Source organism: Sus scrofa, chromosome 7 (assembly GCF_000003025.6).
Source record: "Sus scrofa isolate TJ Tabasco breed Duroc chromosome 7, Sscrofa11.1, whole genome shotgun sequence".
NCBI classification, from domain to species: Eukaryota; Metazoa; Chordata; class Mammalia; order Artiodactyla; family Suidae; genus Sus; species Sus scrofa.
The window spans coordinates 30,974,463-30,996,617 of NC_010449.5; the positions used below are offsets into that span (position 1 = coordinate 30,974,463).

A 22,155-nucleotide genomic window follows, 5' to 3' on the forward strand; every position below is an offset into this window, starting at 1 on the left:
AGGCCGAGAGTCCTTGGCATCAAGGTGCTTGGAGAGCTGGGTGGGGTTGAGAGTGCCTGGGTGGATGGACGAACAGACAGTGGAGCCGGGTCTGGCAGCAGGCTCAGGAGAGGCTGGAAGTGGAGACTAGCCCGTCACCTCTTGGGGGATGTGCTCCTCCCACAATGTACCCCTCCACAAGCTCAGGCAGGCTCCTGTTTCCCTGGCGCTTTTCTGAGAATGTGCCAGCTTGTCCCACGTGCTGGAGAGAGATGGCAGGTCCCACACATGGGATGAGCTGGCAGGTGACAAGGAACGAGCCCCATGAGAGCTGAAGGCATAAGCTCGACAATGACAATGATGAGGCGGTCCTTCTTCATTGGCTTCCGGGCAGCTTTGCAGCCAGGTCCCCAGACCCCGGAGCTTCCGCCTCTGCTCCCGTCCTCCGGGCTCATCTCACTCCTCAGCCCAGAAGCAGCGGGGCTGTGCCCTCAGCTTGCCGCCCCCTCACCCTGCCTTTGCCTCCTTCCCTCCCGTCCTCAAGGGCTCACCACCAGTGCTATAGTCAGGTCGCCCCCCTGCCCTCAGCTCCCTCCTCAGAGTGCTCCTGGAGCTGTCCGTGCTCCCGGGGTGTCCTGTGCAGCAGGGCCCAGAGGGTGGGGAGCTAAGGCTTTGAAAGGCATGCCTTAGACAGGGGCGGGTCCTGCCTCCTGGACTGACAAGATTCTCTGGTCACTAAAGAACTTAAGCTTCTCTCTTGTCCCAGTGCTGGATGGTGTCACCTCATCTCTGCTGGGCCCTTGTACCTCCGGATGAGAGCCAGGCCCTCCTTGCGCCCCTTTCCACTCTCCTGCCTCCCCAGAGTTCTTCCAAGTGACAGGACTGAGATTGTTCAGGATCCAGCTCTGTGTGTCCCCCTCTGCTCTGGCTTCTCCGGTCCTGTCACAGGGGAAGGGAGTTTGAGGACTGTTTTCATACCCGCTGATTTCACTAACTGCCCCTGAGGATGGCATCGCATGGTGAACACATCCCATTCTGGAGCCTCTGGTTGCTGATACCTGTGTGGGCAGCGGCAGGGCTTGTCTGGCATCTCAGCATGTCCGTGTGTGTTTGGTTGGTCGCTTCCATGTCCGTGTGCAGAAAGCGCGGGCAGAGCAGTGGCCCCAAGTGTCCCTGTCACAGTACAGACCCCCGCCTCACCGTACGTCAGTGAGAACTTGTGTCCACGGGCACCCCTGCCCATCTGTGGTCCCCTGGGACACCACACTGACGCTCGGATTAAGTCATTTGCTCAAGCCTGCTCCTCAAGTAGACATCTGAGCTGTGACTGGAGCAGGGCCTCCTGGGCCCTGAGGGGTACCCTCGCCCCCCACTCTAGTCCCACACCTCCCTTTCCCAGAAAGGTGCTGTGTCTGGGCCGCATGCTCAGTGTGTCCCCTGCGGTCGGTCGGAGCCAGTGAGCTAGGCCAGCGCGGCATCCGGGTGCCCATCCCATTAGGCAGACTGTCCCATCCGCCTGCCGTGTGTGGGGCACCATGTGTTGTACAAATGGCCAGAAAAGGAGCCGGCAGGGCTCAGACCCTGGTAACCTCTCGGCACTGGTTTGGGGGCCCAAGGCCCTTCTGGACCTGCAGCTGCCACCACAGCAGGGCAGCGGCAGGCGTTCCCGCCCTCTGCCCTCAGGGAAGCTCCAGGGCCAAGGGCACTGGCTGAGGGCACGGTCAAGGCAACTGGGTGGAGAAAAGCTCAGGAGAAAACACAGGGTTCTGCGTACCTGCACAGAGGCTGGGAGTCAGGAGACCCGGGTTTCCTCCAGGGCCTCCCCACCCACCCCTGCCCATGGGACCCCGTGTAACTGCTCGCTTCCTGACACAGCTCCGAAGGGGGCACAGTGTTAACTGCGGTGACACACAACAGCGATTATTGAGACCGGCCACGGGCGTGTGTGAGAATGTGTGGGGGGAAGGTGGCGTTGTCTGCAGTGGACGCAAGCAGCGGAGATGGGCTTTGTCCTCCGATTGCGATTGCGAGGTTGAACCTGGGAGGAGAGCCGCCCTCGACAGCCCTTCCTGAGAGACTGACGGGGGACAGGGCGTCCGGCTTCAGGGACTAGGGGCTGGGAGCATTTGTGCTTTGTCCCCATCATCTTGGCCCTAGCCGCTCTCTGTCACCATCGTGGTCTGTCTCGGGCTGAGGACAAGGCGAGCTGAGGTGGGGGTGGGGGTCGTTAGTGGAGCAGGGGCTGTGGGTCAGGGCTGAGCAGTTCCTGTGGCTGAGGCGGCTGAACTCTTTTAAAAGATTGTTTATTTTTTTAGCTGCCCCTGCAGCTAGTGGAAGTTAACAGACTAGGGATCGAACCTGAGCCACTGCAGTGACAGTGCCAGGTCCTTAACCTAGTATGCCAAAAGGGAACTCTATGGTGAGCTTTTTACAGGGAAGGGGTCAGTTGGGAACTTCTGTGACTGAGTCTTGTGGAGGCAGGGATCAGCTGGACCTGGCAGCAGTGAGCAGATGACACAGGAGGAGCCATCGAGGAGTAGCCAGCACTCTGCACGTGGATTCATGATTAACCCAGACAGGCAGGTGGCTTTGTTCCTCTTTACAAGGTTCTGGCTTCATAAGGGCTTTGACCCCAGTTCCTGCCCCTTTGTAGCACAGCGGCCTCACGTAGTCGCTGACACACGCACAGCGCCCAGCCGGCTGAGCACATGTGTGATGCTTCAGGGAGCAGGACCTCCATTTTCTATCTTTATCAAGATTTTTAGGCCACAGCAGTGAACAGCAGAGCCCTGCCCCTCCTCGAGTCCTGCTCCCTCTCCTAAGGGTCCTTCCTGCTCTCGTGGGCCAGCCCCTCGCTCCCCCAGCTCCCTGGAGGCTGCAGCTGCAGGCCAGGAGAGGAAGACCCTGAGCTCACCCCTCTCCCAGCCTGCTGGCCAGCATGCACCTGTCGTCACGACCACCCAGCCTGGGTCCTGTTCGGTGTTCAGAGACCCGCACCCCAGATGACCGTGCCCAAGACAGCTCAGTCGCTGTGGCCAGTACCATGTTCTGGGGCCAGCCAAAAAAACTGCCTGCCATGAAAGAGCCAGACGTCCAGTGGTGGGTGAAATCATGGGATGGCCATGCCCTGGAGAGCGTGCAGTCATTGTGTGCTCATGACAGAGGTTAAGTGTCACGGGAGGTGTGTGCACGCAGTGTGTCAGCCTGTGAACAAGCAGGCCAGAGGAAGACATCTGGGCCGTCCCCCTGGCCCCACTATAGCCAGTGAAGCCCCTGCAGAATCTGACCTCCACAACGGCCTGTGTTCTGATGGGAAGGTGACCCCTGGGCAGAGCAGCACGAGACTGGATGCTCCTCAGGAGGGGGTCTCCAACCTCCACAGGCCGCTCCCTCCAGCCTTATCTCCACACTCATCATGGTCTCTCCTCTCAGAAGTCACTTGGTCATTTCTCCTGCCAGTAATCATTAAAAAAACACTAAGGCTGAAAGAATGAGACAGCTATTGTCCTGGGCTGACTTAGCCTTCAGGGAAAGGCCTGGCCCTGGGACTTCTCCCTGTGGCCCCTCCCTCTTCTTGCCACCTCCCTGTCCTTTTCTGGGCCTTGGGGTGGGAGTGGGGTTCTCAGTCTAGAAAATGCAGATTAAGATCTTAAGAGTAGCTTTCTCAAATCAGAGGTAGGGCTGGGAGATGGGGGATGAGCAAGCTGATGGTTGCCACACCCATTACTATGTTGATTTGGGGGGCCTGGCTGAGCTGCTAAATGCAAAACCTCCTTAACAGATGAGCTGCTGGGTCCCTGAGAGGCCCCGCATCCCCTGGGGCCTGCTGACACACCGCGTGCACACACCTCCTCGTGTCTGTCATGAATACACAACTGCACACTCTCCAGTGGGTGCTCACTGCTGTCTGCAGGCAGCCTGAGCTCCTCCAGGCCACCCGTGGGCCTTGCCTCCTGCCTCCCCTTCTGCTCTGGATTGTTCCTGCAAGGGCTCCTGCAGGGCCCAGTCCAGGACTTATCACACTACTGCCTGAAGAGCCCAGATGCCCAGCTGGTGGGAGGAGGGCGGGTTTGGCCAGCCCTGGAGGAGCCTAGCTGCCCTCAACAGTCTGCCAAAGAATCAGGTCCCCTGCAAAAGAACACCCAGACCTGGTGCCGGGGACCGCCCAGCATCTCCAGGCCGAGGCCTAGTCTTCCCCGAGGAGGGGCCGAAATGTCCCTTGGCCTCAGGTCTCAGCGATGGGTTTGGACAGGAGCCCTCACCTCCCCCGGGGCCAACTGGGAGCCGGCACCCTTCCTTGGCCATGTGTGGCCCTGTGCAGTGAGAGATGGGGCTCCCCGCCCCTACCCATCCTCTCCCACACCCTGGCCTTCACAGAGGACCTGAAGTCCAAAATCGTGACGTCAGGAGCATGCGAAGTGAAGTCACTTAAAAGGTTTCTGCTTTTTCTCTATGTCAGTGGTGTTCCCTCCAATGGGAAGTTTTCTTGGTGAGTAAACAGATTTTTATTAATCACACCCAACACGCCAGGCGTGAGTACGGGAGGCAGAGTTGTGAATGAGACAGACACAGGTTCTGGCCTTTAACAGCCTTGGCACCCCAACCTGCCTTGCCTTTGGTTGAACGGGGTCTCCACCCATGGGCCAGGACCCCCACATGTTCTCCTTCTGAGGCCTTTTCCACTGTTTGTTGACAGAAGACCTGCCCAGCCAGTTAACGAATAAGATGCCTTTTAAGATGGAAAAGGACCTTTTCCTCTCTTGACACCCTGTGGTCTAGAAGACGGAGGATAATCAGAGCCCCGGGTCCACCTCTAGAATCAGAGCCTACCCTGTCCCTCCAGCCACAGGCTCCCTGCTCTCCAGTGCCCTCCCCCACCCCAGGCCAGGCCCTGGCTGCAGGCCCCTCTCTTCCCTCTGTCCCTACATCCCTCTGTCCCTATGTCCCTACACCCATGGAGCCTTGGCCAGGGATCTGGGGCCTCAGATGCCACTGGGTGCCCCTGAGCCACCATTCAGGGCACCACCTTCTGCGCAGATGCTGGCAGGGAGGAGAGAGCATTCTGGTGAATTGGTTGATGGAAAGTAAGGCCAAGGACGGCTGCCGCGATTGGCACTGCTTCTCATTTGTGCCTTATTGAGGACACATACACCGGTCGTGACGGTGCAGATTCACCCTGGCCAGCGGGCCGCTCCCCGGTCAGCATGCTCCCAGCCCCCAGATGCGGTACCCTTGGCACAGGGCCCAGCCCCAGTCTTGACCTGCTTCTCCCTCACTGAGGCCTTTGAGAGCCCCCCACCCCCACCCACTATCTCTAGGGGTCTCGGCGCTGCCCACTTCCCCGAAGGTGAAAAGGTGAGTGCCTGGTTGCTTCTGCAGGAGGCAGGGCAGCCCCACTCGGCAGGGGCTGCGCTTCCAGCCCCGCAGCCGCCTCCCTGCACTGATTCTCAGCCTGCCGCCTGCTTTGTCCTCAGCACACCCCACCTACCCTAGTAGAGAGTCTGGAGCATGAGTTTGGAGCTGGTGAATTGGAGGCTTCACAGTCTCTTTGTCAATCACGGCTCTGTGATCTTGGGTCATCTTAGCTCTCTGAGCCTCGGTGTCTTTGGGCCATTCTCAAAGGTTTGCTGGCGGAACTTCTCCAGGTGACAAACATGAAGCCCCAGCACAGGCCCCACAGGCACCTTTGGGTCACCTCCCCCCTGAAGCCCAGCAGGGCTGTTCTGGGAGCACTTTTTTCTCCCAGAGCTGGGGACCTGAGGGCCACTGCTTGCTGTGCTCACCCCCTGGCATCTAGAAAGCAGGCTGTGGCCCCAAAGGCAGACGTCCTGCCCCCGACCCGCCCCCCCCAGCTGTGACCTGGTCATCACAGACTCCCGCTAGGTGGTCATGAGGAGCCAAGGCTGGACAGCACAGGGTCCACCTCTGCGGCCAGAAGCCCCCGCTCTCTTGCCTCTCCCTCAGGGACAAAACGCAACTATGCCAAGTGTCAGTTCGTTCTGTTTCAGATTTAGCTGAGACTTAGGAACTTCCATTAAAATCCAGAAAATCTCTGTTCTCTGAAATGCTCAGGCCAGTGGGCTGTTCTGCTTCATTATCTCCCTGTGAACTCACTGAGGCCTCCGAGCAGGGCCTGGCAGGTAGAAGGTAAATGAGCTGGCAAGTCCCTTTCCCCCACACCTCCGCGGGGAGCAGTGGTCCCTTTCTCCCTCGGTCAGGAGGGTGCAGTAACTTCCAGAACGGTTCTTGTCTTTGGGGATTTGAAGCACCTTCTCGTCACCCCGCAGGCCAATCCCGCAGAATGTAGACGTGGCAAGTTCAAGAACTCAGGAGGGCCCTGCTGCGTCCAGGATGTGCTCTGCCAGCTCTTGGCTCTGACTTTCTGTCCTTTGTTTTGGTTTCGTTTCCGTGTGCCTCTTCTCAGAGCTGTGTGCAGCCCCAGTTCTCTTGCCTGAGGGTCTATCGTAAAGGCTTGTCTGCAGTGGATCTGGTTTTCCCGTGGTCACCCTGGAGCCTTGTGAAGGCATCTGGGTAGATTTCGGGGTTGCAGTAGGAGTTGAGGCCCTCACTGCAAGGCCACCCTCTTGGAGGGTCACGGTTTGGTCCAGGTCAGTCCTGCTGAGGTGTCATCATGAAATAGGAAGTACGAGCAGGCAACCCCCTCTGCTGCTTTTCCCCGTCGGCACACCCTAGATTTGCCCAGAGCCACTGCAGGAACTTGGTGACTCCCAGACTCAGGGGTGACTTGGAAACTGGTCGTCTCTGGAGTGGCACCCAGGCCTCCCTAATGTGCCAGCAGAGGGGCGCGCTCTGCAGCATGGACAGAGTGTCCAACTGGCTTCAGAGCTGTCTTCACCTGAACTGTCTTGAGTTTGTGGCTTGTCTTCCGTGGGGCAAAGTTTTTGTCACAATGCACAGGCTCTGGGGGTGCTTCTGTACCAGCAGTCACTACAGCTTGGGTACAGAGGTGAGGTCACCAGGTCATGGTCTGCATGAGCCAGCCTTGTTTCTTAACTTATCCATCTGTAAAGTGGGCATAAGTAAAACCACCTCAGTAGAATAAAAAGTCCAGAAAAAGCCCCGGGAACATAGAAATTGAGGATACATTGAAGGTCATTTCAAATTGATGGGGAAAAGATAGCTCATTCAAGAAATAGAAGAGCGGCGGGTTCCCATTGTGGCTCAGCAGGTTACAAAACCAACTAGTATCCATGAGGATGTGGGTTTGATCCCTGACCTCACTCAGTGGGTTAAGGATTCAGCATTGCTGCCAGCAGTGGCGTAGGCCAGCAGCTGCAGCTCCTAGTCAACCCCTAGCCTGAGAACTTCCATATGCTGCAGGTGGGGTCCTGAAAAAAAAAAAGAAAAAGGAAATAGAGGAGTTCCCACTGTGGCACAGCAGGTTAAGGATCCAGCATTGTCTGTGGTGGTGGCAAGGGTTTGATCCCCAGACCAGCACAGTGGGGTAAGGATGGAGTGTTGCCGAAGCTGTGGCATAGGTCACAGCTGTGACTCAGATTTAAACCCTGGCCTGGGAACTTCCTTGTGCTGCAGGTGCCAGAAAAACCTGCTGCCTAGGAAAAATATTAAGCGGATCCTGACCCTTAAATCTAATATCAAAATAAATTCCAGATCAAAATTTTATGGTAAAAAAAATGAAACTATAAAGTTACGGGAAGAAAATTGGAAGAATTGTTTTTAAAATCATGGGGAGGGGAGAGCTTTCTAAGCCTGAGAGAACTGTGCATTCAGGTACCAGGCAAGTGGGGAGTTCCCTGGTGGCCTGGTGGTCAGGACCAGGTACAGGCAGGTAGGAGTTCCCTGGTGGTCTGGGGATCAGGACCAGGTACAGGTATGTGGGTTTTATATGAATAGGGCCAGCACAACAACACAGCACAATCAACAGCACAATCAAGAGACTGACAGGAAAGATGAATGCCTGACTCTTTGCAGATAAAGGGTTAATTTCCTTACCCTATGAAGAATTCCTAGACATCACGTACAGAAGAGACCCACAGCTCCATAATTAAACACACAAAGGGTAAAAAGTAGGCAATTCCTGGCAAAGGAGCTGTGGCGGCTCCCCTCACCTGGCCTGGAGCTGACGTGGACCTGAGCGCCAGGCTGAACCTGCCTCCACAAGTTACGGATGCTCTCTGGGCCTCTGCTTCCTGAGCTTCCCCCGTGATGACATGGTTCAGCAAGTGCAGCGCATGCAGAACAGGGAAGAGGGCAGCAGTGCTCGTGACAAGCTGCTCCAGCTCACCTCTGATTGGGATGCTCTTGCGATGAGAAATGTGCCATGAGAAGCCATTCCTGCACAGTGCTGCGCCACAGGAGTGCAAACACCTGTCAGACTTCTAACACACACACACTTCTCCAAACTCTTTTTTTATCCTTTTTTGAAAAATATTATTTTTAAGTTGAAATATAGTTGACATGCAATATTACATTAGTTTCTGGTATACTACGTAGTGATTTGATGTTTGCATACATTATGGGTTTTTTTTTTTTTCTTTTTAGGGCTGCACCACCGCATGTGGAAGTTCCCAGGCTAGGGGTCGAATTGGAGCTGTAGCTGCCGGCCTACAGCACAGCCACAGCAACACAGGGATCTGAGCTGTGTCTGCAACATGGACCACAGCTCACGGCAACACCAGATCCTTAACCCACCGAGCGAGACCAGGGATCAGACCCGCATCTTCATAGATACTAGTTGGCTTCATTACCCCTGAGCCACAACTGGGACTCCTGCATACGTTTTGAAATGATCACCAAGATAAGTAGCTGCCTGTCCCCATACAAAATTACTACAATTTTATTGACCTATTCCTTCTACTGAGTATTACACCCCCATGGCTTATTTATTTTGTAACTGGAGGCCTGTTCCTCTTAATCCCCTTCACCTATTTCTCTCCTCAACCAACTGGCAACCACCTGTTTGTTCTCTGTATTATGAGTCTGTCTTCATTTCGCTTTGCTTATTCATTTTGTTTTTTAGATTCCACGTATAAGTGAGATTATGTGGTATTTGTCTTTGGCTATTTCACTTAGCATAATGCCCTCTAGACCCCCATCTACTTTGTCACACATGTCAAGATTTCATTTGTTTTTAGGGCTGATATTCCACACACACACACACACACATCATATCATTTATTCGTCAGTGCATCAGTTTACATTCCCACCAACAGTGAGTGAGAATTCCTTTTTCTCCACATCCCTGCCAACACTTAGTCTTATCTTTTTTTTCTTTTTCTTTTTTTTTTCTTTTCTTTTTTGGCCCTACTGGTGGCATGTGGCAGTTCCCGGGCCAGGGACCAAACCCGCCCCACATTAGCAACCGAAGCCGCTGCAGTGACAGTACTGATCCTTAACCCCCTGAGCCACTAGGGAGCTCCCCATACTGTTCCGACTACTGTAGCTTTTGTAGAATCATCTGAAGTCAGGGAGTGTGATATTGCCAGCTCTGTTCTTTCTGGAGAATTGGTTTGGCAGCAGTCTGTCTTGATAGCTGCCCTAGAAGAATACATATACAGGGGGATTCGTGCAGCATTCTTTGTAAAAGCAGACACTGGAAACAGTCATCCTTGAACAGGGACCTGGCTTAATCATTTACAGCACGTCCATAACTCAGATGGTTATGCAGCTTTAAAAGGAGAGAGGTCACACACTGATGCGCAACCTTCTGCTATACAGACTAAGTAAAATGAAGGTGTTGAAGTGTGTACTAGAATCATGTTTGTGTGAAAATGAAGTGTGCACATGTGTGTAGGTGCCCAGCCAGGTTCTGGCCAGGACATCCAGGGAAGTGGTAACAGGTGCCCTTGGTGGGGGGCACTGTGGCTGAGGGACAGGGCAGAACCCCTGACTTTGTGCATCACAATCCAGAAAACCCATCTCATGAGACCACTGTGAGTAATGAAAGACATCGCGCTAGGGCTTCGGAGTCAGATCTGTGTCAGTGTCTGACCCCCTGTGCCTCAGTCTCCTGATGTGTAATTCCGATGAACCCAACACACATGGATGTGGGCAGCAAGTGGGACAGTGCCCAGGAAAGGTCTCGAGACTGTCACGCAGCGAGTAGGCGGCAGACACCAGCCATCCTCACCATCACCGCCATGCTTGCTGCCCACGCGGGCTCAGCCCTGGCTCGCCCTCCACTCCTGGGCAGGTTCCTACTCTGAGACTCCACCTTGGAGCGAGGCAGGTTCCTGGGTGCCCGCCTAAGGAGGCTCTTACAGCCTTAATCACACAACCACGTCTGCGAGGAGTCTGGGGACTCGGCCTCCTGTCCTCCACTGTGGGTGGTCATGGAACCTGCTCCCCAGGAAGACACACCCAGCCCACCGGGGAACCTCTGGAGGAGGGGTGGCGGCCTGGGCGGATGAATGTCCTGCTTGCCCGGGTCCTCAGGCAGGAGGCCCTCACATTCTCCTTTCTGCTCCCAGGGGTCTAACGTGATGGAAGAGCAAGACCTGCGGGAAATTGGCATCACTGACCCCCAGCACCGGCGGAAGCTGCTGCAGGCTGCACGGTCCCTGCCCAAGGTAACCACCCATAGTTCTGCACCCACAGCCTTTGCTAGGGCCACCTCCCCAAGGCCCCCTGGGCCCAGAGCAGAGAAGGGGCATGGCTCTGGGCGTGCAGATCACCGTGGGGTGTCTCCCCCTCACCCTGGGGGCCCCAGTGGGGAGCACAGGGTCCTATTCACTTCTCTGCCAAGTCCTGAGGTCACAGAGAGCCAACAGAGTACTGGGGACAGTAAGGACCTCATCTGCCTCAGGAACCAGCTTCAGGCCTCTGCCCAGCACAGAGCCTGGTGCCCACAGGCTTGGCCTGTCACCTGCACCGAGCCCCAGCCAGGCCCTCCCTAGGAGGCCAGGGGCCCCCGGGGCAGCAGAGGAGGCCGTGGTTCCTGGGGGAGCTGTGGTTGGTGGCCCTGTGCCTCTGCTCAGCTCTGCTGCCCCGAGTGCCCCGTGCCTTCCTCTTGTCAGAGCTCAGTGAGGCCTCCTTCACACCCTCCCCCCGCCTGGCCTACCTGCTGGGGCGCCTTCCCAGCGTGGGGTGGAGGTGGAGGCGAGACCAGAGCCAAGAGAGGGAGGGAGAGAGGACTGTGTGAGGGGAAGGGCTCAGGGTGTTCAGGCCCCACACCTACCCCCGCCTCAGCCTCTGCTCTGGCCCCTGCAGGGTGCGTCTCCCTGGTCCCCAGGGTGCTTATCCCCTCAGGGAGAGTCGTCAGTCCTGCCTCTTCTCCTCACCCCACAGGTGAAGGCTCTGGGCTATGATGGGAGCAGCCCCCCCTCAGTGCCCTCCTGGCTGGACTCCCTGGGGCTGCAGGACTATGTCCACTCCTTCCTGGCCAGTGGCTACAGCTCCATCGACACTGTGAAGAACCTCTGGGAGCTCGAGCTTGTCAACGTGAGTACCGCTCACCCCGGCCCAGCCCACGGGGCTGGGGGCCCAGTGGCCCTAACCCCTCCCCTCCCCTTGCCCAGGTCCTCAAGGTCCACCTGCTTGGCCATCGCAAGCGGATCATCGCCTCCCTGGCAGACAGGCCCTATGAGGAGCCGCCCCAGAAGCCCCCACGGTTCTCCCAGCTGAGGGTGAGTCGGGCAGGTGGAAAGGGGTGTGTGTGCTTTGTGGTATTAGGAGCCTAGGAGCTTCTCCCAGGGCTTCTTCAGACAGCCATCCCGCCTCACTGTGTTGGGGCCAAGTCTGTCCTTCGGCCCAGGTTGAGAGAGGAACCGGGGCGCAGGGGCGGTGGGCAGAGGTGGTTATTGATCACATGCTTCCCATCAGCCTGGAGAAGCTCGAGATGGCCTGTAACAAAGTGTAAATATTAGCAAGTCAAATGTTGGGAAAAGCAGGAAAACAAATACCTGAATCCCAGACGGCTAGGGCCACGTCTGAGTGTCACATTCAGCTGTGCCCGGGACAGGGGGCAGGCGGAGCTGGGAGGAGACCCCCTTGGGCCAGAGACAAAGCCTGGAACACAGGACACCCCCCCCTCGACCCCACCCCAAGTCTTCTGAAGAGAAATCCTTGTGATTTTCAAAACCTCACAGATGCTTTGTTGCTCAAGCCAGGTCACCTCTGACTGAAAGGGGTTAGACGGGGAGCCCATGGTGCTGCCAGTGGGCAGGGATGTGCCTGGCCTCCAGGCCCTTAGAGCAGCCTCAGAGCAGACGTTACTGGCCCCGCTGGTTCTGAGACACAGACGTGGAAGCCAAAGAACCTGCTTCATACTCTGAGTCACTTTGGTAGCTGGAGAGCGCTTCCCAGGTCTCCAGTCGGCCCTCTTGGCTGAGGCCCAGGCCCCACGGGGTGTGCTCACCCTTCAGGACCCGGTGTCAGGGCTTCGGGCTGCAGAGGCCGCCGCATCTCCCCCAGGCTCCCCTGTGCGGCCCCCGCACTGACTGCCTCTCCCCGGCTCTCTCCCCGCAGTGCCAAGACCTGCTCTCGCAGACATCCTCGCCCCTGAGCCAGAACGACTCCTGCACCGTGAGGTCGGCTGACCTGCTGCTGCCCCCTGGGGACACAGGCAGGAGGCGGCATGACAGCCTCCACGAGCCTGCAGTGCCCGCTCGGGCGGAACGCTTCCGGATCCAGGTGGGCAAAGGTCCCCGGCTTCGTCTCAGCGGGAAGGGGCTCCCGGACACCCCCGCTGGCCCTGGGCCCCACACTGCTGCGCTGGCGTCAGGGCGGGGGACCCGGCCTCCTCCCCGCCCCCCACGGCCTGTGTCCCGGCAGCGGCTCCATGACCCCCTGCAGCTGTTGCTGCTGAGGCCTCCCCTGGGTCCCCACCTCAGAAGTGCAGCCCCACACCCTCTCCTCTTTGACCACAGCCGCTTCGCCCAGCCCCGCAGGCCACCAGCCTCTCCCCCTCTGGCCCCTTCCCAGCCTGGTCCCCAGCTGGACCTTCTCCCCCTCCTCAGCTCCCTCCTGCTGCCCCACAGCCCCCATATCTCCTGCCTGTCTTCTCTGCAGCCACAGCCCCTGCTGCTCGGGGCACTGCCTTCGGGCTCCCACCTCTTTTCAGCACTTCCCATCCTCCCTCCTGGCCTCATGCAGGCTTTGTCTCTCTCGTCCCCATCCTGGTCCATTAGATACAGACTGGGGGTGCCCCTCACCCCCTTGGGTGAGGCATAGCCTGGCTCCTTTCCTCTCAGGACTCTCTCTCTCCGTTCTGGCCTCTGGAAATTCCCCTCTCTTTTTGCAAGTATGACTGTGAATTTGACACGTTGTCCAGCACTTGTAGCTGCTCTATATCGAGAGGTCTTGCATATTGTAAGGAACGGTCAGAAGCATCTCCTGATTTTTCCCTCCTCCCCATTCCTTCCACCAGCGCCCTAGTTCCGGACCCATCATCTCACACCTGGCCCGCAGTGGCCTCGCCCCCCCACACACCCCAGCTTCTGCCATATGAGGACCCCCTCAAGTGCAACCTGGCCGTGGCTACTCCCCGACGCCCCCCCACCAGGATCAGATCCAGATTCAGACACCACAGAGCCCTCCCCACCGAGCCAGCTTTTCTCTGGCATAGATGGGCCTCTGCCCCAGAGCTTCTGAACGTCCTGCGTGTCACCAGCCCTCGGGCTCCTGAGAGCTGACCCATGACCCCTCGTGTTCTGCAGGAAGAGCATCGAGAGGCCAAGCTGACCCTGCGGCCCCCCAGCCTGGCCGCCCCGTACGCCCCTGTGCAGAGTTGGCAACACCAGCCGGAGAAACTCATCTTTGAGTCCTGCGGTTATGAAGCCAACGTGAGTAGCTCTGCCCTCCCAGCCTGGCCAGTCTGCTGTGTGTGCCCCGCTGCCCAGGCCCAGTGCCCGCAGCTGCTGTTCCCATCTCCTCAGCCGCTCCCGGCAGCTGGGGGAAGGGGGCCTCCTGGCCAGGATGGAGGGAGGGAACCACCTGACCGCGGGCCCAGGTTGGCTGGGTGGCCCCTGTGTAATCACACAGGACTTCTCAGCCACTGCTCGCTCCCTCAGTACCTGGGGTCCATGTTGATCAAAGATCTGCGAGGGACGGAATCCACGCAAGACGCCTGTGCCAAGATGCGGGTAGGTTATGGCGTGGGGTGGTTTAGTGGGGCCCGGCCAGGGCGCAAGGCAGCATGTGAGGGCCCTGCCCCAGTATGGAAGGCTGGGAGGCTGGGGCTTAGCCCCCGGCAGGGGCACCCATGGGCCTCCCCTCGTTTCCTGCAGAAATCCACGGAGCACATGAAGAAGGTCCCCACCATCATCCTGTCCATCACGTACAAAGGGGTCAAGTTCATCGATGCCTCCAACAAGGTGTGCTTCCCATAGGCACTGCTGCGAGGGCCGTCCCGTCCCCATCCCTCACCCCACCAGCTGGGTGTCCTCCCTAGTGTCCCCAGCCCAGCTGCTTGTCTCTCACGCACTCATAAATCTTGCTTTTGGGACCCTGCCCGAGTGACGGCTTATCTTCCTCAGCGTGGGCTCCACTGGCTTTTAAGGCTCTGTGATGCGCTTAGTAAGCAAAGGAGGCTCCCAGGCTCTGAGCTTGCCCCCCCCCCGCCGCCCCACCGCCGCCGAGGGCAGAAGGGGCTGGAGAGCGGTGGTTGGATGTGAACATTTTGCTCAGTTGTCCGGTCAAGGGTGGTGACCCCAAACCTAAATCAGACAAGGTTAGATACCCCCACCCCCACCCAAAAGAGATGAGATGAGGAAGTGGCTCATTTGGCTAAGGCCCTCAGCTGGGACAAAAAGGTGGTGACAGTGAAGGGGCTGGGCGTGCCTTCGGGGAGTCGGAGAATTCCAGAGCCTGCTTTCCCCCAGAATGTCATCGCAGAGCACGAGATCCGGAACATTTCCTGTGCGGCCCAGGACCCGGAGGACCTCTGTACCTTTGCCTACATCACCAAGGACCTGCAGACCAGCCACCACTATTGCCATGTCTTCAGCACCGTGGATGTGGTAGGTGGACCTCATGGCGGGGCACAGCTGGAGGGTTCTTGAGCCAGGACAGCCGCAGTGCAGTGCTGTCCTCATGCCTGGCTGGCACTTAGCAGATGTTTGGTTCAAGAATGAACATCCAGGAGTCCCCGTTGTGGCTCAGTGGAAGCGAATCTGACTAGCATCTATGAGGACACAGGTTCGGTCCCTGGCCTTCCTCAGTGGGTTAAGGATCTGGTGTTGCTGTAAGCTGTGGTATAGGTCACAGATGCAACTCCAGTTCGACCCTCTAGCCTGGGAACCGCCATATGCGCAGGTGTGGCCCTAAAAAAAAAAACAAAAAGAATGAAATCCAGCCCCACCCGCTTTGTATGATACTGAGACTAAAGCTCAGCCAGGACAGTGGCTTGTCCAGGGTTCTAGAGAAAGCGGTTTTCCTGCTTCTAGCTGGCTGTGTGTCCCAACACAGCCAAGGCCTTCATCTCCCTGGGCCGGCTGGCAGCCCTCCAGCTGGGCATCTCCCTGAAAAGCCCTCTACCTCCCTCTTGGGGTTGGGGCATTTTCCTCCCCACTGGGCTCTGGCACCTTGGGGCCGAGGAGACCCATCACACGTGCTGCCCCTGGGAGAGAGGCTGCTTCCCTGTCCCCCGGCTCTGGGACCTCAGTGCCCATCTGGGCCTGGCCCCAGCCTCCTGGCCCTGTCCCCTCAGAAGCTGTGTTAGCTTAGAAACTTCACCTCCCAGCCCCTCACCCACACAAGGGAGACAGGACGTAACCGGCTTCACGCAGTTGTGTGGAAGATGAAGTAAGCAAATGCAGCCAGAACTCACCCTTCCCACATCAGTCAGTTCTCCCAAAACGCAGGTTGCACGTTGTCCTTGAGGTCACCACACTCTGTGAAACCACATGGGAGCCGCCAGCACTCCTGGGATGCTGAGGCCAGGGCACGACCCTTGGAAACCTAGTAAAAGCACGGGCACATTTGATTCCTGTCACATGGTTAAGGAATACGTAACCAGCACAGTGCATGGGCCACTCCGGCCCAGGGAGCCCCCGTGCACGAGGTGGGAGAGGGAGGGGCCGCATGGGCAGAGGGGCCAGAGCCAGTGGCCCTCAGAAGGGCTGCCGCCTCATCATTACCATCGGGCGGTGGGCCCGTGGCAGGTGGAGCTACCAGGGCGGGTGGCACGTTTTCTCACCTGTTCCCAGGTGACCGCGGTCGCTGGGTGGTGGTCACATTTGGCTGGTGTTTCCAGGGAGATCATGCTGAGGAAACACAAGACACGGGTTTTGTTCAGACTTTTCCCTAACGTATCAGTTGCCTCGGGACCAGCTTCCACTCTCAAAGCAAGTGTCCAGCGGATGGACGGCTCTCCCGTCACCTGTGCCCAGGGCGTGAGGCCAGAGCAGCCCTGCCGGCCCGTCCCTCACGTCAAGCTCTCTTTCCTCCCAGAACCTGACCTATGAGATCATCCTGACGCTGGGACAGGCGTTCGAGGTGGCCTATCAGCTGGCCCTGCAGGCCCAGAAGTCCAGGCCAGTGGGGGCTTCTGGCACTGAGATGATCGAGACAAAATCTTCCAAACCGGTGCCCAAGCCCCGGGTCGGCACCAGGAAGTCAGCAGTACGTGGGGCCGGCGGGTGGGGGGCCTCCTCCCCTGCAGACGGCGGGCAGCCGCCGCCCTGGCTTCGTGCCCTCGCCCTGCAGGGCTGCAGATCGCGGCCCCCAGGCGAGCCCGTGACGTGCCTTGTGTCTGTGTCTGCTTTGCTCTGCACCCCAGGTGCCGCCGCCCCCCGACAGTCGCTGTTGTCACTGTCACACCTGCACCACCCACCGTCCCTACCTACCGCTGCCGTCTGTTAGTCCTGGAGTCAAGGTCTTTGCACCCCTGCTGTCTGTGTGTCGGTCTCCCCGGCGTGACTGAGAGCTCTCTCTGGTGCCCCCGACCTGTGTGACCGTCCTTCTGGAGCTGCCCTCCGCCATCCCTGTCTGTGCTTTTGCCCTGTGTTTCCCACCTGTGTGTCCTCCTCTCGCCAGCAATCGGGGTGACGCTGGGGCCTTGCCCAGGGCGGGCTCTGCGGTCCCACAGGAGGGACCGGGGTTTAGAGACTTCAGACCCTTTACCCCCTTTCTGCCTCGGTGCGCAGCTCTGGGGCTCAGAGCACGATGCTCAGGCAGGGCAGGCTCCCTGAACTGAGCAGTGCCGAGAAGAAGTTGCCCCGGAGAGGCCAGAGGTGGCCTTCCCATGATGCTCCAGGGAGGGTGGCCCTGGGGCCACCCCACCTGGGGAGTTGGCCCTTTGGCCGAGAAGAGCCGGGCTGCCCCTCACAGGAAACGGATGCCAGCACAGCCCGGGGAGGGGGCGCCAGGCCCAGGGCAGCGCTCCCTCCCTGACGCTCCCCCCTCTTCCTCGGCAGCTGGACCCACCCGACATGGACGCGGATGCCCAGTCCCACGCCAGCGTCTCCTGGGTGGTGGACCCCAAGCCAGACCCTAAGCGGAGCCTCAGCACCAAGTATGAGACCACTATCTTCTAAGCACCCGCCCCGTCTCCACTAGTCCCACGTGCCTTGCCGTCCAGTCTCTCTGCTGTTCTCAACTCTCCTTCCCGCTGCTGGCGCCAGGCGTCCCCGCGGGGACCTCTCCTTCCGGCAGCAGCTGTAGACACTGCACACTCAGCTCACACCTAACACCATGGACACTGTGATTCCCCCCTGGGCCAGGAAAGCTTGCGGGGGGGGGGGGGAGGTGCCTTTGAGGTGGGCGTCAGGAGGGCTCAGAGGGCGGGCGCTGTGGACCCTGGCGGGGGGGCGGGCAGTGTCGAGCAGCAGCCGCTCCCTCGGATCGGGCCCTCCTTTCCCGTCTTCTGGGCCGAGCCCCGGCGGGGTCATTGCCGAGAGCTACCTGCCTGCACCTTCCCGACACAACCAACCACTGTGACCACCTGGGCCCAGAGCCCCCCCTGCACTCGGCTCGCAGCTGCTGCAGCCCTGCCCCTCCTGCTCTAAGGTGCTGGCCTCCCCCGGAGCCCTGCGCTCAGCCATGTGGCTTGACCAGGGTCAGACTGCTTTCTGGGAGGGTCCACAGTCTGCGCCAGGCCCGGGGCACACGCCCGACCTCACAGCCTGGGGCTTTGAGCACCTGAACACCCCAGGCTGCTCCCTCAGCAGGTGCTTGGGCCTGACAGGTATCCCTCTGTCACGACTGGCATGGCTCCTCGTGTCTCCGCTGGTGAGTCGCAGGCAGCCTCTGGAGTCTGGCTCACGGAAGAGGAAGGCCTTCCTTCGGGCCCAGCAAGGGGGAGGCTGGTGCCTGCGCACAGGGTGCCCCTTCTGCCCTCACAGAACGGGCACCTGGGCCAGCAACGTCCCTTGTCCTCCAGGGGACTCCCGACCCTTGTCCACAGGGCGGGGATCAGAGACAGTCAGCTGGCCTCCGGTCCCTTCCCGATCCGCCTCCCTCAGCCTCCATCCTCTGCCAAGGGAGGCTTGTCGATCACCTCAGAGCAGTTCATTGGTGGGGGGGGGGCGTGGAGCTGAGCGTGGAGGAGGCGCCACCGTCCCTGGCGGGGGCGGCCAGCTCAGGCCCTGCGTTGTGGTGCACAGGACAGCCAGCACGTCATAGCAGTCCCTGAGCGGTGAAGCCCAAGTTGACAAGCCAGGGTGGGGCCTTCCGCCTGTCCCTGTGCTTCCCCAGCAGATGCGCTGAGCCACACAGGGGGCTTGGGGGAGGCCATGAGGGACCTTCTGTTCTGCTTCTGTGTTTCCTTTCCGTTTCCTCGGCCTCGTGCGGTCCCTTTGGTTAACCCTTTCCTCCCCCCGTTGTGTTTGCTTCTGCCAAGCTGAGCCACTGAGGAACCAACTGTCCTGCAGACACAGACTCGGGGAGCACAGGCTCCCCCGCCACCGCCACCGTCTCACCTGCAGCTTTGAAGACCCAGGCCCGCCTCTGCCTGCAGGACCTCCTCTGGCCGCGTGGCCAGAACCTGCCACCGCCAGGCCTCGCAGAGGGAGCCCTGCCCTGGTTGTGGAGAAGTGCTCCAGGCCTCTAGCAGATGAGACTGGGACTCTTGAGGGCCAAGAAGTGACTTGTCCAGAAAACATTTTTTAACAGAATCCTTTTTATAATGTAAACTTTTAACACTTGGCTCAAACCTCTAGGTTAAACTGCCCATCTTTAGACAATGGCCAAAGGATAGCAGACCTGAGGCCAGCCTGGCCAGCCCCCTGTCCTCAGGCTGGGGCCTCTGCCTGGGCCGGCAGCTCTGAAGGGAAGGCGGGGGAACAACTGAGGGGGTTAGAATCAGCTTTTCAGACCCAACCAAGTTAGAGGCTGCGCCTCATGACCTGCACGGCCTCTCATCCCCGGCCAGACTGCACACGGCTCTGCAGTGAGAACACAGCCAAGAGGCACCAGACCAGGGGTGCTCAGAGCTCTGCCTGGGGCTGCTTGGCCCCCAGGCTCTTTGGTGGCCTGAGATGGAGTGGAGGCAGACAGGAGAAGCAGCAGCTTTGTCTGGGGCATTAACAGGTAGGGCAGCTGAGACTGCCACCTGCCATCAGGGCTTGTGATTAGGACTCAGCTTTGATTCTCCGAGTTGTTGCTTTGACTGTTGTCCTTTCAGCCGCTGGGCTCCTCCCTGGCTCCACGTGCAGAGGTTTGGTTCACCCCATGCGGCCCTCAGGGCACGCTGTTGAGTGCTGGGCACACTGCCACGTGCGCTCTGCTGGCCGCTCCGCCTAGTGGCTTTGGTGGAGGGTTCCTCCTGGAGGTGGTGGACTGGGGGCTCCTTGCTCCCATGCACTGGAGCCAGGGCACCTGCTCCTCCAGCTCCTTCCGGAGAGGAGCCGTCCCCCCTCGGACCCCGAGCAGACCCTGCTCTGCCGCACAACTCGGTCTGGGCCCGGGACCTGCAGCACTTCTCTCCCCCAGCGCGGGCATGTGACCTGCAGGGATTGCCTTGCTGGCCCGAGGCTGGCCCCGTGGCTTCCTCTCTGCCGAGCCGTCCACCCCGCAGGCCCCGGGAGGCACCCTGCCCCTCTCGGTACTAAACAAGGGCCTTCCCACCTGGAAGTCTGATGTCATGTCTGGCTGCTTCCAGGGCGCGGCGGCCTCACTGTGCAGGGTTCAGCCCTCTTCCCTCCAGGCTGTACGAGGAACCTGGCAGGGTGGGCAGGGGCTGCCGCTGCAGTGCTGCACCCCCGCCCCCCAGGGAAGGCTGCTCCCCCCCAGGTCAGCCTCTCTCGCTGGGTGGGCGGTGGGTCTGCAAGGAAAACTAGACACTACGATGAGTTCCTCACCTGTCTTCTCATTCTTAGGTCGTAGGCAGCTGTCTCCTACCCCGAGGCTGCTGTAGCTTCTTTATTTATTCAGGGTGTTTTCGTATCGGAAAGCCAAAGCCAAAGCCGTGGCTAATCTGCTCTGGCTCTGGGTTTGCTTTGAGATTGGTTTATTTCTCAACAGTCAAGAAAGGAGAGGACTTGATGGCTCTTTCTTTTGAACCCTCCAGGACAGGTACTCGCCCTTCCCTAGAGAGAAATATTATAACGTCAAGGACAGGCTTCCAGCGAAGCCCGGCTTCTGCCCGCAGCCGCCCTGAGCAGCCTGCCTGGGGCTGAGCAGACGGGGAGCTTGCTGCTCTGCCCTCGGCCTGGGTGACAGGGCCGGGCCTGCGGAGGGAGTGTCAGACGCAGTTCACAAAGTGTCGTTGCTAACGGTGTGGCACTGGGACTGGGTTGTAATAAAATGTTATTTAATCTTTGTCTCTGTATTTTGATACTTGAATGACTCCCCTTTTATTTTGCTGTACATAGAACTGTTCATCTGTCTTTGTCTGAATTACAAACCTCCTGTGGTACCAAACATGACCGACCTGTGCAACAAGATAGACTGACCTCACTACACGAGAGTGTAAATATTCCTGGGCTTTCAGCTTTGGTTTTGTTATTTTCGTAACTGTACAACTTAGAACATACTGAATTAATAAATGAGAAGCGACATGAAACCAGCCTCACTTTGTGGAATCTGAATTGGAAGGTTTCTGGATGTCTTTCCAGGGGGAGCGCAGGTGGGTCAGCGCTGGCCCCAGGACCGGGAGGCGTGGGAGAGCCGCTCAGGTGGGCAGGCTTGCGCGGGAAGGCCAGGCAGCGCCAGTCCTGCTCGGTGCCAGGCCCGCAGCTCCCTCCGCTCCTTAGCAACAACGGGTCTGAGCAGCAGCAGGGCCGCGGCCTGGCCTGGTCTCACGCAGAGAACGTCGCCGCCCAAGGCATGTGGGGATCGGAGCTGCAGAAGCACAGTCTCCCTTCAGGAACTCGGTTTGATTGTGGAGGCTGTTTTAGCACAACCAGCTCCGGGCCCAAAGCCATGCTGCAGCGGGGCACGAAGGAAGGAAGGGGTGGTGCCTGGTTGCCGTCCAGGAGGCGGGTCGGAAAGGTACCAGCAACACTCCTAACCCCTTCACTGGTGAGGGCCTGGGTGCCGAACCCTGCTGGTGGCTTTACCGGCCACCATCCCCGCAGCCTCACCCCTTTCTGGCATTGTCCATAGCGAAGGTCAAAGCCCCACCCAGGGGCCAGCTGGAGGGGACCTTAGAAACCATCCTGCTGGGGGCGGGGGGGGGGGGTCACGATGTCCTCCCCGGCCTGGCCCTTGCCTGCTTCAGCCTGAGCAGCCAAGCACCAAACACCCTTACTCGTGAATTTCCATGAAATATTCCATTTGCCAAAGGGCTTTACAGGAAAGCACTGATCTCCCCCAATACCTGACTGCTTTTATGGAGAAAACAAGGCCCAGAACAGGGACAAGGTTTTCTTAGGCAGATAACAGCAGAAAGAGAAGCAAAACCCAAGCTTCTGCTGTGAGGGCTCCTGAGGCCAGACGGTACCACCACGGGGACGCAGAGGCCCCCGCCCGGCTCTAGACCAGGGGTCGTCACCACACACCCCTCTGCTCCCTGGCTCTGGCACTGACTTCTGAGCAGAAGAAACCTTACAGTGAAAGGGCTTGGTCGTAATTAGAGTCACCCCGCCGACGCCAGGACTGCCCTGGGGCTGCCGTAGGGGGACACAGAGCCCCGGCAGTGCTGCCCTGACAGCCAGAGTTGGACAGAAGGGGACAGGACCTCACAGCAGGGCCGGATGGGACTCACTCAACAGAACCGCACCGCCCGCCCTCCGCTGGGTGTGCACACACCGGGCTCGGCTTGGAGGCAGAAGCCGCAGCTTCTCTGGAGGAGATGACGAGGCCCAGAAGGGGTCT

The 22,155-nt window shown here is 58.9% G+C and overlaps 1 protein-coding gene across 13 annotated transcripts in view; it reads left to right on the forward strand.

The window, feature by feature from the left end:
* ANKS1A (ankyrin repeat and sterile alpha motif domain containing 1A) overlaps positions 1-20,907 on the forward strand; it is a 182,445-nt gene extending 161,538 nt beyond the window's left edge. For 4 of the 13 annotated variants that reach the window (XM_021098214.1, XM_021098217.1, XM_021098216.1 and 1 more), the window contains 10 exons: positions 10,431-10,529; positions 11,248-11,400; positions 11,478-11,585; positions 12,427-12,591; positions 13,617-14,042; positions 14,187-14,273; positions 14,781-14,918; positions 16,351-16,521; positions 16,679-16,774; positions 17,316-20,906. In XM_021098214.1, coding sequence (XP_020953873.1) covers positions 10,431-10,529; positions 11,248-11,400; positions 11,478-11,585; positions 12,427-12,591; positions 13,617-14,042; positions 14,187-14,273; positions 14,781-14,918; positions 16,351-16,521; positions 16,679-16,774; positions 17,316-17,435 — 1,563 coding nt within the window. In that variant the 3' untranslated portion in view covers positions 17,436-20,906. 13 annotated transcript variants of the gene reach the window in all.